This window comes from Ornithorhynchus anatinus, chromosome 7 (assembly GCF_004115215.2).
Source record: "Ornithorhynchus anatinus isolate Pmale09 chromosome 7, mOrnAna1.pri.v4, whole genome shotgun sequence".
NCBI classification, from domain to species: domain Eukaryota; kingdom Metazoa; phylum Chordata; class Mammalia; order Monotremata; family Ornithorhynchidae; genus Ornithorhynchus; species Ornithorhynchus anatinus.
The window spans coordinates 76,123,256-76,137,126 of NC_041734.1; the positions used below are offsets into that span (position 1 = coordinate 76,123,256).

Below are 13,871 nucleotides of genomic sequence, written 5' to 3' on the forward strand. Positions count from 1 at the left end.
TACCAACATTATTATTATTATTATTATTATCTTCTATCTAACCCGGTGCTTAGTACAGTGCTTGGCACACAATAAGCACTTAACAAGTACCACAATTATTTTATTAGTACTAGCATTAGTGTGTATATAAATATATACATATATATATATATTATAGTTGTATTCATTAAGCGTTTACTAGGTGCCGAGCACTGTTCTAAGTGCTGGGGTAGATACAGGGTAATATATAGTTGTCTTTGTTAAGCGGTAACTATGTGCTGTTCTAAGCACTGTTCTAAGCGCTGGGGTAGATACAGGGTAATCAGGATGTCCCACGTGAGGCCCGCAGTCCTCATCCCCATTTTCCAGAGGAGGTCACTGAGGCACTGAGAAGTTAAGTGACTTGCCCAAAGTCACAGAGCTGACAGGTGGCGGAGCCGGAATTAGAACCCATGACCTCTGACTCTTAAACCCGTGCTCTTTCCACTGAGCCACCTTATTAGCAACATGCTCAGAACAGTGCTCAGCACTTAGAACAGTGCTTGGCACACAGTATGTGTTTAATAAATACCATCATTATTATTATACTAATAATTTCAACCAGTTATTCAAAATCAAAAAAAAATTCTCACCAGAAGCCTGGTGACCCCTGATGGGAGCGCCGGGGAGACACTGAAGAAAATGTCGGGCCTTCAGATTCTCAGGGAGGGGTTAAAATGGGAGAAGTGGAGCTGGGGTTACTGGCAACCCAAGAGACCCCCACCCCACCTGAGCTGACTCCCTCCAAAGCCTTTGTGCAAAAATCCTTATACTCCCCTGCTCCCTTTACGGGCAATTTACTTTAAAATCTGTCTCCCCATTAGACTGTTAGCGCCTTATGGGAGGGAATCAAGTCTATCAATGATATTGTAGTCTCCCCAGCATTTAGTACAGTGATCTGCACCAAGTAAATATCCCTGATTGATTGACTGAGCCCACGGGGACTGGGAGCAGGTAGCACAGCCCCTCCCCGGCCCCCAAACACCTGTCCCAGAACTTTTTCTTACACTGGAGGTGAAATCCTGCGGTTTCCTGATAAAATTCAGGACTGGTTTCAACATATTAATTGTGAGCACGTCTGATAGGGAAGCAGCATGGCCCGGTGGAAAGTGCACGGGCCTGGGAGTCCGAGGACCTGAGTTCTAATCCCAACTCTCAACCCCTGGTCCATGTCCTACCACTGAACTGGAACGTCCTCCCTCTTCACATCCGCCAAACTAACTCTCTTCCCCTCTTCAAAGCCCTCCTGACAGCTCACCTCCTCCAGGAGGCCTTCCCAGACTGAGCCCTCCCTTTCCCTCTGCTCCTACTCCCTCCCTCTGCTCTTCCCCCTTCCCCTCCCCACAGCATTTGTGCATATTTGTATATATCATTTATTACTCTATTTATTTTGTTAATGGTGTGTATATATCTATGATTCTATTTATCTTGATGATACTGACGCCAGACTACTTGTTTTGTTTTGTTGTCTGTCTCCCCCGTTAAGACTGTGAGCCCGTCACTGTGCGGGGATGGTCTCTATCTGTTGCTGAATTGTACATTCCAAGCGCTTGGTCCAGTGCTCTGCACATGGTAAGCGCTCAATAAATACGACTGAATGAATGAATGAACTCTGCCTTTGGACTGCTGTGTGACCTTGAGCAGGTCACTTTAGTTCTAACTTCTCTGGGCCTCATCTGAAAAGAGATATTAAATCCTATTCCCTCCTACGTACACCGGGAGCCCCATGTGGGACTGGGACTGTGTCCAACCTGATTATCTTGCATCTTCTCCAGCGCTGTAGTACAGTGCTTGGCACGTAGTAAGTGCTTAAGTACCATTTAATTTTAGAAAAACTAAAATTAATCATTCCACAGCCACTGAAGTGGTTACCACATCCTCTGGTAGCCAAAACTGCTTGCCGAAAATTGAATGCGGATAAATCAAAACCACGGTTGGAAAAACCATGATCTGTAAGGAAAAAGTGTTCCATGGAGCTGTACCAAAAAAAAAAGCCATGTCTCAGCTGCTTTAAGCAAGGCCAACTCACAAAATCAGCAACCCAGAAAATCAGCAGGGTCTAGTGGAAAGCACATAGGCCCGGGAATCAGACGACTTTGGGTTCTAATCCACCACTTGTGTGATATGTGATCTTGGGCAAGTCAACTCACGTCTCTGGGACTCAGTTACCGCATCGGTAAAATCGGGATTAAGACTGAGAGCATTCATCGAGCACTACTGAGTGCTGAGCACTGCTCTGTTTAGCAGACTGTAAACTCCTTGTGGGCAGGGATTGTCTCTGCCAACTCTGTTCTATTGTACTCTCCTAAACATTTAGTACAGTGCTCTGTATACCATAAGTGCTCACTAAATATCACCGACTGATAAAACAGATGTAGGAGAGACATTACCTGTCCGCAGGGCCCTTACAATCTCAAAGCGGAATTCACAATCCTACATATTTACATTGCTATTTGACCATGTAATCCTGTAATTATTACCCAGCAATCACTATTATTATTTTGCTTTAATCGTCTCTGTTTAAAATATATTTTTGTTGTCTGGTCCATTTTTTGGATCTTGGTAACACATTAATGCACTTTGGAAAGTTATAATTCATTTAGTACGGTGCTAAGTGCTTAGTACGGGGCTTTGCACACAGTAAGCACTCAATAAATGCGACTGAATGAATTTAGCACTCTCACTTAACATGTTACATTCAGAAAACTAAATAAGTGCATTAACTGGAGGAAGGAAGTACAGAAATTCACTAAGACAATTTTTTTTTTAATTTATTACCAACTGAGAAGTAGTGTGGCCTAGTGGAGCAAGAAGGATCAGGGTTCTAACCTCTGCTCTGCCACTTGTCGGCTGTGTGATTTTCCCTGTGCCTCAGTTTCCTTGTCTGTAAAATGGGAATTAAGACTATGAGCCCCATGTAGGGCAGGGACTGTGTCCAATATGGGCAGTGGCCATCGTGGCAGCTCCGCTTCCAGCCAAACCAACATCCCACTCCAAGAGATGGAGCAGGAGAGCTCCGGCTATCGCTGGGCTCAAAGAGCTGGAAAGGATGAACCCTTTGCTTCAGCTCCACAAGCCAATTCCCCAATTCCGGAAGTTGGCACCGGGATATTCCGCTACCAAGATGGCTTTCTCCAGTCGGTGACTTCATAGAGTGGAAAAATATAAAGGTGCTTTTCCAGAAGACAGTTAATAATAATAATAATAATTATTATTATTATGGTATTTCTTAAGTGCTTACTATGTGCAGAGCACTGTTCTAAGCACTGGGGTAGATACAGGGTAATCAGATTGTCCCATGTGGGGCTCACATTTTTTTAATCCCCATTTTTACAGATGAGGTTGATGAGGTTACTGAGGCACAGAGAAGTGAAGTAATGTTGGTATTTGTTAAGCGCTTACTATGTGCCGAGCACTGTTCTAAGCGCTGGGGTAGACACAGGGGAATCAGGTTGTCCCACGTGGGGCTCACAGTCTTAATCCCCATTTTACGGATGAGGTAACTGTGACTTGCCCAAAGTCACACAGCAGACAAGTGGCAGAGCCAGGATTAGAACCCACAACCTCTGACTCCCAAGCCCGGGTTCTTTCCACTGAGCCACGCTGCTTCTCTACATGTTTCTTTCTAGGAACAATTTTTTTTAAAATAGACTGATGGCAAGGATCATGTCTACTAACGAGATTTCACCCTCCCAAGTGCTTAGTAATTTTTACTATTATGTTGCTTGTTAAGCACCTATGTGTCCACTGATTTATAACAATAATAATAACAGTAATGGCATTTGTTAAGTGCTTATTATGTGCCAGGCATTGTATTAAGCACTGGGGTGGAAACAGGCAAATTGGGTTGGACAAAGTCCCAGTCCCACACGGGGCTCACAGTCTCGATCCCCATTTTAGAGATGAGGTGACTGATCTCAAAGTAAAGTGACTTGCCCAAGGTCACAGAGGAGACAAGCGGCAGAGCCGGGAATAGAACCCATGACTTTCTGACTCCCAGGCCCTTGCTCCATCTACTACACCATGCCGCTTCTCAGATATAAGCACTGAGGTGGACAAAATTTAATCAGGTTGGACACAATCCCTGTCCCACACGGGGCTCACAGTCTAAATGAGAGGAAGAGCAGGTACTGAATGAGGAAACCGAGGTGTAGAGAAGAAAAGTGACTTGCCCAGGGTCACTCAGCAGAAAATGGGCAGAGCCGGGATTACAACTCAGGTCCTCGGATTCCCAGGCCTGTTCTCCTTCCACAATGTTAAGATGATCGTAACGTTAAGTTACGAGAAGAAGCGTGGCTCAGTGGCAAAAGCACGGTTTTAGGAGTCAGAGGTCATGGGTTCTAATCCCGGTTCCGCCACCTGTCAGCTGTGTGACTTTGGGCAAGTCACTTGACTTCTCGGTGCCTCAGTGACCTCATCTGTAAAATGGGGATTAAGACTGTGAGCCCCAAGTGGGACAACCTGATTACCCTGTATCTACCCCAGCGCTTAGAACAGTGCTCTGCACATAGTAAGCGCTCAACAAATACCAATGTTATTATTATTATTATTATCTGCATATGGTAAGCATACTAAGGGTTGATTGATTTTTTGTTTTGTTTTTACTATTTTTCCCCCTCTGATTTCACTTATTTAGCATGCATTTATCATTTAAGGGAAGCTTTTTGTTGTTGTTTTAATCCCTAGCAGGAAACATATGCTAATGAAGATGGGTATCTTCTTATTACAAGTGATCAATAAGGTTTGCTTTTATCTTGATGACTTTCCTCTTACATTCCACAAAAAACAAAAGCCATTTTTAACGTAGACAATCTAAAACCAGAGTTCCTACTGGCATAACAAATATTCTAAACAGCTAACAATCATAAGAGTGTTTTTGTCTACTAAAGGTGGGGCAGAAATATTTTGATGACAATTTTTTTATTTTGAAATTTAAGACACTAAGAAAATCTGATTCATAGGAAACCAAAATATTTCCAAATCGATAACGCTGAGTGTTTTTCCTTTGGCTAACATTTTCTAGATAAATCTAGCAATTGATTCTGGAGTCCCATTGCTAGATTGGTCATTTACTGCTCTGAACAACAGCATTACTCTTTTAAGGTCACCTTTTATAAGGCAAAAAGAAAAATATATATTATATTAGAACAATCCTAAATTGGCAAGGGAATGAGGAGATAGGATCATTTAACTCAATGACCACCTCCAGGCTTTCCACATATTCCTTACAGACTATTTTTTTTATCAACAATAGTGATTTAACAAAAAATGTAATTTCAAATTATGCTAAAAATAACTAGAATTTGAAGTAGATTTCATTATTTTTTACAGATGTTTGCCAGGGCAAGAAATTGACCATACCCATCTATCATATCTCCAACTAGGCATACCTTTTCTTTCTATTCTCCCATCCCAAGCCACATTTCCTTTCCCCTTTACACATCATAAAGTTTCATATAACCCATTGCTTAGGTTTGGGGAAAAATGTTGTATGTCATAGAACTGCTTATTCAAAAATCACTCAGGCAGTGGAGGGAGGTAGGGTCGTGGTGGAAAAATAAGGAGTCGGGTTCCCAATGCCTCAGATTTTTTCATTCAATCGGATTTATTGAGTGCTTACTGTGTGCAGAACACTGTACTAAGTGCTTTGGGAGAGTACAATCTAGGAACAGACAGACACATATCCTGCCCACAACGAGCTTACCAGGGAGAGACTGCTGAGTGACCTTGGGCAAATCACTTCACTTCTATGGGCCTCAGTTCTCTCATATATAAAATGAGGATTGAGACTGTGAGCTCCATATGGGACAGGGACTGTGTCCAACTCGATTTGCTTTTATTCACCCCAGCACTTAATACAGGGAGGGCGAGAACACAGACAGAACAGCCCCACGGAGGCAACTAATGGATTGTACTCTTGCAAGCACTTAATACAGTGCTCTGCACTCAATAAGCACTCAATAAATACCGGAGATGGTGATGAGGATGACAATGGCTTATGAGGGGGCATGACAGGACTTCGCTGCCAGTCAGTTTCACCCCCTCTGGCCCACCAGCTACGGCATCACCCCAAAACCCGAGAGGCGCAAGTCTGGACCCTGCAAATCCCCCCACATCCCAGCCATAGGTGTCCAGCTTCGGGTCCTTCTCTTCCATCATTCCTCCAACAATGGTCCCCTGGAACCCGACCCACCCCACCCCAAACCGCCCTTAGTGTTTAATACAGGGCTCAGCACAACAGTAAGAGCTCAATAAAAAACCACAACTAACCGACCGCCCCAAGGACGCCCCGAGCTCCCAGTCAAAGCTCCCACCAACCCTAGCAGGGCAGCAGGGGATTGCACTGGACCAGTATCAGAGTCAGAAGAGCTGGGGGCTAGCTCTGGCTCTACCACTGGTGAATGAACTTGGTCGAGTCATTAACTCAGTTTCCTCCTCTGTAAATTGGGACACCGCCACCCTTTCCTACCGCACAGGGCAGTTTGGAGGATAAACTTTTGGGAAAGCGCACTGAAAAATAAAACCACCAAATCAAGGCATTATTGTAACTGAGGTCCCTGTATGACTGGCCCAAAATTACTTTGGCACTTGACCCAGGCTCACCACCAGCAGATCTACTATCACAGAGTGCACATGGGTCTGGCCTCATAACAATAATAATAATAACAACTGTGGTATTTAAGTGCTCACTATGTGCCAGGCACTGTATTAAGCACGGTGGGGGGATGCAGGCAAATCAGGTTGATACAGGCAAACTCTCCCACATGGGGCTCATGATCTTAGTATTAATGGACTTTGCTAATGCCCACCCAAGGACTCACTTTTAATAATACCAATAATGCTGGTATTTGTTAAGCACTTACAGAGTGACAGGCACTGTATTAGGTGCTGGGGTGAATACAAGCAAATCGAGTTGGACACAGTCCCTGTCCCATGTGGGGCTCACAGTCTCAATCCTCATTTTACATATAAGAGAACTGAGGCCCATAGAAGTGAAGTGACTTGCCCACCAAGGTCACTCAGCAGGAAAGTGGCAGAGTCAGGATTCAAACCCATGACCTCCTGACTCCCAGGCCTGTGCTCTATCCATTTCGCCATGCTGCTTCTGCTAGCTCCGCTGCTCTTCTGAAGACCAAGAGGAACAACAGCCTCTGGGATCCCCCTACCCCACCCCACCAACATCCAGTAAAGCCCTTTCCCACTTTCCTGCCTTTTGACAGCACCTCAAACAGCTGCCCCTTCCCTTCCTCACACCAGCAATGCCTCTGACCTACTCAGGGGCAGCCACAGCCCCTGGCCCAAACTCCCCAACCTCCCCCGTCCATAACTATTATGTGGACCAGGCCCCCACCCCACCCAACCCATATCCTCTCCTGCTTGGGCCGTAGCTCCCCAGGGCCGTGGGTGGAATGGACGGGTAGCTGAGGGAGTGCAGGCAGATAAGTGCTATATGAACTAATAACAAGATGCTAATATCTAGGGAATTACAATGGATCCAACCTTATTTTAGTAGAAGAAATTATTGGTGTCACAGATGCCATCAAATATCTAACTCCCTGCAATAATTTCTTTTTTTTCCAAAGCTTTATCTACCTGAATTACTTAAAAAACCCCACTCTATACAAACCCAGCTCAGAGCAGGCTCAAAATGCCAGGCAGAAGCGTGATACAGAGCAATCTCCAACTTCTCCTGTTAACATCAATCAGTCCACAGCCCGCCTCTCCGTCCTATTCTGGACTCCCTTATGCCTGCCCTGTACCTTGGCAGCAATTCCCGAGGATGCTGCTGCTAGAATAATCTCCCCTATTTCACTTGGCCAGATCGCATTCCTCCCCTTCTTCAAAGCCTTTCTAAAAACATCACCGCCTCTGCCGTCGCCTCACTGATCAGGCATAATCACGCGTTGCCCTTAGCGCTCACGGATCACTTCCTACATTTTTGTCAATTTGTTATTTTCTCCTTTTTAACTATGCTCATGTTCCCTTAAGCTCCTCTCTGCTAGTCATCCTCGGGGTTTGTCTTCCTCCAGCCAAAGTGGGATCCATGTCTTAGATTCCTCCTGCCGATTCCCCAAGCGACGCATATGGGGTTCTGCTCATAGTGGGCGCTGGATGCCGTTCGTTGGTTTTCACAGTCTGAGCTACCATGGAAACACATAAGTCCTAACGCCCAGGGAACCAGCCAGGTGAGCAGGAGCCCAACTTCAGCTGCCTCTCTGGAGGGAGGAGGAAACACTGATCCCGCCAGTTCCTAGGGTTCAGGGCAGCCAGGATCATAGCAAGCCTCTACCGAAATCAGGAGTTGGACTGCCTCTTCAAAATAGGAATGATTTTGCACTAAGCTCGCTCCTAACTGAGATTTACTGAGTTCCTGCTGTTTGAAACATTGCACTAAGCAAACAGGGGACTGCAACAGAAAGAAGACTCATCTTTCCCAACCTCCAGGAGCTTCCGATCTAATGGGGTGGACCAGCAAAAATGATTTACAAATAGCAGGGGCAGAAAGAAAAAGAACTTAACAGAAAGGAGTACATATATCCATATCTAGATGAAATAGCTGAATAAATAGACAATAGGTCCAGAGTGCTGGGGAAAGGAATTTAATATCTAAATGCTACGGGTGGTATTCGTTTCATGTAACTGAGGTGTTCTGAATCAGCCGGGGAAGGCAGCTCAGAGGAGGGTGTATTCCACACGGGGAGAGCTGTGGTTTGACCGACGTGAGGGTGGGGAGGGAAGGAGTTTCAAACTGAGCTAAAGGTCAGAGGAAGGAGAGCTGAGAGCAAGTTAACGGGGAAAAGGTGAGTTTGGAAAGAGTGGGGAGCGAAAGGCGGTGAACAGTCGGGTGAGATGAAGAAAGGGGGTGAGGAGCCGGGAGGTAGATGGAGAGGAGTTGCTGCTTGATGTAGAGGGAGGTGAGTAGCCAGTGGAGGTGTCTGAGGAATAGGGGAAGGTGTGCCAAGAGACACTTCAGGATGATGATGCTTGTGATTTGCCCGGCAGTGTGTCGTACGTCCGGACAGAAGGGGAGAGAAGCTAAACGCAGGAGGGCCGGTGAGGAGGCCGAGAGGGTGCTGGTAGTTTACCTCCTCAATGCCTTTTTAATCAATTCATCATTTTAGCTGAAACGGCCGAAATGCAGCTCCCTTCCCAACTTTCACCCCTCCTTTCCTCTCCCCCTAAATGCCACACTTCCTCAGACACAGATACTGTACTCGCTGAAGGTGGCAGAAAAGGGTAAAGGGAGAGGAGGCTTTTGCTCCCGCCAGAGCAGCCAGAAGGATGGGGGTCAGTAGGACTGGCCACTGAACTCCCCTCCCCGGGAACGGGAGCTGCCGCAGTGTCCGTTTGAGAATTAGGCCGTGCTGAACCAAAAGAAAGGTTGAGGGGCTTCCCCTCAGAAGAAACTGGGGCCCACTCCGGGCGCAGTGAGAAAGCTTCGCTCAGATGGGAGAGGGAGCGCTGGCTTCCGTCCCTAGGACTACAGCAAGGCGAAGGAAGGGTAGGATGGCAGGCCATCGCACATCACATCTCTAAGAACTGGGTGCCGCCTCATCTCTGGGAATGGCGAACCGCCAGTCACAGCAATAATGGCAGGAGGAAGGGACGGGGGAGGGCCCCTGGGGAACCCCCTTTCCAGAAAGCAGAGCATCGCGCCGGCGACAACCGACAGGTCTCTTTTCAAAGACGGTCTTAGCCCACGAAGGACAAGGTCACTGCTCTCGTCACCAGATTTCACTGCAGGCCCATTCCTCCGGGCTGTGACGGGGGGAAGCCAGTACCTTGGGGAATGGGGTGAACCAATTCCCCCGACCCAATCCTTTCAGCCAATCTCTCCCTTGGCACCACTGCAAGACAGAGTGCTCACGGGCTTGGTTGGTGACCCACACGGGAACACTTCCATTTGGCTTCTCAGACTCTCTCACCACACAAGTTAACCCAGCAGGTTACTATCTCCTGGGATTTGGTAGCTACTTATCACTTAAAACTTCTCAAGTCATGCTTCGGTGGGGTGGTGCCGTAGCTACTCACTTCCCACCGCTCTCACTGTGCTTTGAGTCTCCTCCTCCACATCCACAACTGAACGCATCTCCCGTTCTGCATCTCTTTCTACAGATGGGCAGGAGCCGGGAGAAGACGCGGGGAGACGGAGATGAGGGGTGCAGAGGAGAGATGCAGCCTCTATTCGCATCCGTTCTTCTCTCTCCTACGCGGCGCACCTCCAAAAGCCAAGGATGGAAAACATCTAGTTCATCCTCCAAGCAGCACTGCTCGAATCACTGCAGATATTTTCCAGTTTTACACGTTTTCCTATCCCTGCCACATCATTTAACATGGTACCCCCCACATCATCCAACAGATCTTTAATTAATCTTAAGCCTGAATTTCTGATCGTTAGCTGGAGGTGGGAGTAACTAAGGCAAACTAGAGAGAATGCACATTTTAACACGCTCCTTCCACTCCCACCATCGTCTCTCTTGTAACCGAAGGGCAGAAAAGGAAAACTGAAGGCGGGCAACAAGGCCTGGAGTGGGCAGGTGACCACATTTCTCATCGCATCTCTGGGGGTGACCCGCTGGGTGACCTCGGGCAAGTCATTTAACCTCCCTATGCCTCGGTTTCTTCATCTGTAGAATGGGAATAAAATGCCTACTTTCCCTACGTCTTAAGATTACGGGGCTTGAGTGGGGCAGGGATGATTCTTCTGTCTCTACCCCAGTGTGCAGCACAGCGTTCGGAACATAGGCACCGATTGTTATTATCGTACTCATCCGTAGTTTATGTATTTCTATTAATGTCTGTCTTCCTCTCTAAACTGTAATCTTGTTGCGGGCAGGGAATGCGTCTGTTATATTGTACTCTCCCAAGCGCTCAGCACAGTGCTGTGCACACATATCACATCCCATCTCTACACATCAGTGCTCACTGTTCTTATTATTACGAAATGGGAAATGGAAATACGATCAGCACAAGCATACATAAAGCAAAAGATACGCAATGTATAGGGGAAATAGCTAAAATGATCTCTCCACGTAAATTCTTCCAGGAGGGGGGAAAAAGAACCCAGTTTTACCACGGGTCATTGAAATCCTTTTCCACATCGAACATCGCCCCAGAAACATCAAGTCCCATCCTCTGTGACCTTGGGCAAATCCCTTCACTTCTCTGGGCCCCAGTTCCCCCATCTCTAAAATGGGGACTGAGCCCCACGTGGGACAAGGACTGTGTCCCACCCCGTTTCCTTGTATCCACCTCGGCGCTTAGCACAGTGCCTGGCACCTAGTGAGGGCGTAACAAAAGAAGAAGAATATCCAACTGATTTCACATTTATTAATTACCTTTTTTTTTTTTTTGCAAAGCAAGGTGAGCCATCCCTTCAAGTTGAACTCGGCGGGAGCTCGGTCCTCCCTCGTAGCATCATCCCCAGCCCTGTCACCCGGTCCCCCGGCCCCCTCGTCCTGGTCCCCAAACGGTGGCTGGAGGCCAGCTTCACTCTTGGGGGGGGGGGGGGGGCACACACGGCCAGACAGCCACACCGTCCGTGAGAAGCAGCGTGGCTCAGTGGCCAGAGCCCGGCCTTGGGAGTCAGAGGTTGTGGGTTCTAATTCCGACTCCGCCGCTTGTCAGCTGGGTGACTCTGGACAAATCGCTTCCCTAGAGAAGCAGTGCGGCTCAGTGGAAAGAGCCCGGGCTGGGGAGTCAGAGGTCACAGGTTCGAATCCCGGCTCTGCCACTTGGCAGCTGTGTGACTGTGGGCAAGTCACTTCTCTGGGTCTCAGTTCCCTCATCTGTAAACGGGGGATGAAGACTGGGAGCCCCAGGTGATGACCCTGTATCTACCCCAGCGCTTAAAACAGCGCTCTGCACATAGTAAGCGCTTAACAAATACCAACAATCTCTGGGCCTCGATGACCTCATCTGCCAAGTGGGGATGAATAATAACGCTGGTATTTGTTAAGCGCTTACTAGGTGCAGAGCACTGTTCTAAGCGCTGGGGGAGATCCAGGGTCATCAGGTCGTCCCACGTGAGGCTCACCGTTAATCCCCACTTTCCAGATGAGGTCACTGAGGCACAGAGAAGTGACCTGCCCACAGATGAAGACCGTGAGCCCCACGGGGGGCCGCCTGGTGACCCAGTATCCCCCCAGGGCTTCGAGCAGTGCTTGGCACAGAGGAAGCGCTAACTAATCCCGGCGTTATTATTATTACACAAGAGGGACGTGGAGGGGAGGAGGAGGAGGAGGAGGGGGACCCCCAGGGGAGCGGAGAGGGGAGAAGGGGAAGGGGAGGGGAAGGGAAGGGGCGACCATCCTGCCCGACTGCCGGCAAGGGGGGGGGGGGGGGGGGGAGAGGGCAGGACCGACCGACCGAATGACGGACAGACCGACCGATGGGCCCAGCAAATGATGGCCAGATTGATCGACCGACCGACCGACCGACCGAAGGACCGACCGATGGGCCCACCAAATGACGGACAGACCGATGGACCGACCGACCGAAGGACCGACCGATGGGCCCACCAAATGATGGCCAGACCGATCGACCGACCGACTGATGGACCCGACCGATCGACCGGTAAGGACCGACCGACCCCCCCAAATGAGGGACCGACCGACCGACCGACGGACGGACGGACCGACCGACCGAGCGAAAAGGACCGAGCAAAGGAGCGGCCGGAGGGCGGCCCGCTCGGCGCCCCGAAGTGGGTGGGGCGGCCCCCCCCGGCCCCGCCGCACCTGGATGTAGTTGTTCTCGCAGTAATCGGCCACCCGCTCCAGGTTGGTGTAGCTGTCGAAGAGGGCCCGGCGGCCCCCCGGGATCTCCTCCTCCAGCAGCATCTGCAGCTCCGCCATCTTCACATCCTCCTCCTCCTCCTTCTCCAGGGAAGCCCCGGCGGCGGGGGGGGGGGGGGGCGGGGGCGGGGCGGGAGGGGCGGCCACTACAGCCCCCGGGGCGCGGCTGGGGGAGGCGCCCCGGCGGGCAGGGGGGCGCGAGCGGCGGGGGGAGGGGCGGCGGGAGGCCCGAACGGGGCACGGCCGCGCGCGCGCGCGCCCCCGACCCCCCCTGCCTCGCCCGCCCCACTTCCGGCGTCTCCTAGCAACGGGGAGGGAGGGAGGGAGGCGGGGCGGGGGCCAGGGATGCTCCCCTCACTGCTGCCCCCGGCGGCCGCCGGGAGAACGGCGCCGAGGCCCGCCCGGACGCCTCCTCCTCGTCGCCTGCCGGCCTGCCCCGGTTGCCTTCGTTCGTTCATTCAATTGTATTTATTGAGCGCTTACTATGTGCGGAGCACTGGACTAAGCGCTTGGAATGGACAGTGGCGGAGGTGTTTCCGTTCAGGAGGATTAACTGAGCGCTCCCCAGGGGCAGAGGACTATACGCGTGGAATGGACAATTGGGCCACAGATAGAGACCATCCCCGCCCGTTGACGGGCTCCCGGCCCATCTGGGCCGTCTGACCGACGGCTGGGGAGGTCATCATTCAGTAGTATTTACTGAGCGCTTCCTATGTGCGGAGCACTGGACTAAGCGCTTCGAATGTGCATCACCTCAAAGACCTGACACCTCCTTCCCTCGCCTGCAGACCAAACAAAAGCGCCTCCCCATCCACCTTTTTAACTGACATTCATTCATTCAACAGTATTTACTGAGCGCTTACTAGGTGCAGAGGACTAGGCGCTTGGAATGGACAATTGGGCAACAGATGGAGACCATCCCTGCCCGTTGACGGGCTCCCGACCCATCTGGGTCGTCTGACCGACGGCTGGTGGGGGTCATCATTCAGTAGTATTTACTGAGCGCTTCCTATGTGCAGAGCACTGGACTAAGCGCTTTGAATGTGCATCACCTCAAAG

At 49.7% G+C, this 13,871-nt stretch overlaps 1 protein-coding gene across 19 annotated transcripts in view; it reads right to left on the bottom strand.

Moving 5' to 3' along the window:
- ABI2 (abl interactor 2) overlaps positions 1 to 12,918 on the bottom strand; it is a 95,037-nt gene extending 82,119 nt beyond the window's left edge. For 10 of the 19 annotated variants that reach the window (XM_039912570.1, XM_039912569.1, XM_039912566.1 and 7 more), the window contains exon 1: positions 12,756 to 12,917. In XM_039912570.1, the coding sequence (XP_039768504.1) occupies positions 12,756 to 12,872 (117 nt within the window). In that variant the 5' untranslated portion in view covers positions 12,873 to 12,917. Of the gene's footprint in view, positions 1 to 12,755 lie in introns of all 19 variants that reach the window. The other 9 variants (XM_039912562.1, XM_039912561.1, XM_039912560.1 and 6 more) reach the window with 2 other exon arrangements.
- Between the last annotated feature and the right edge of the window lie 953 nt (positions 12,919 to 13,871).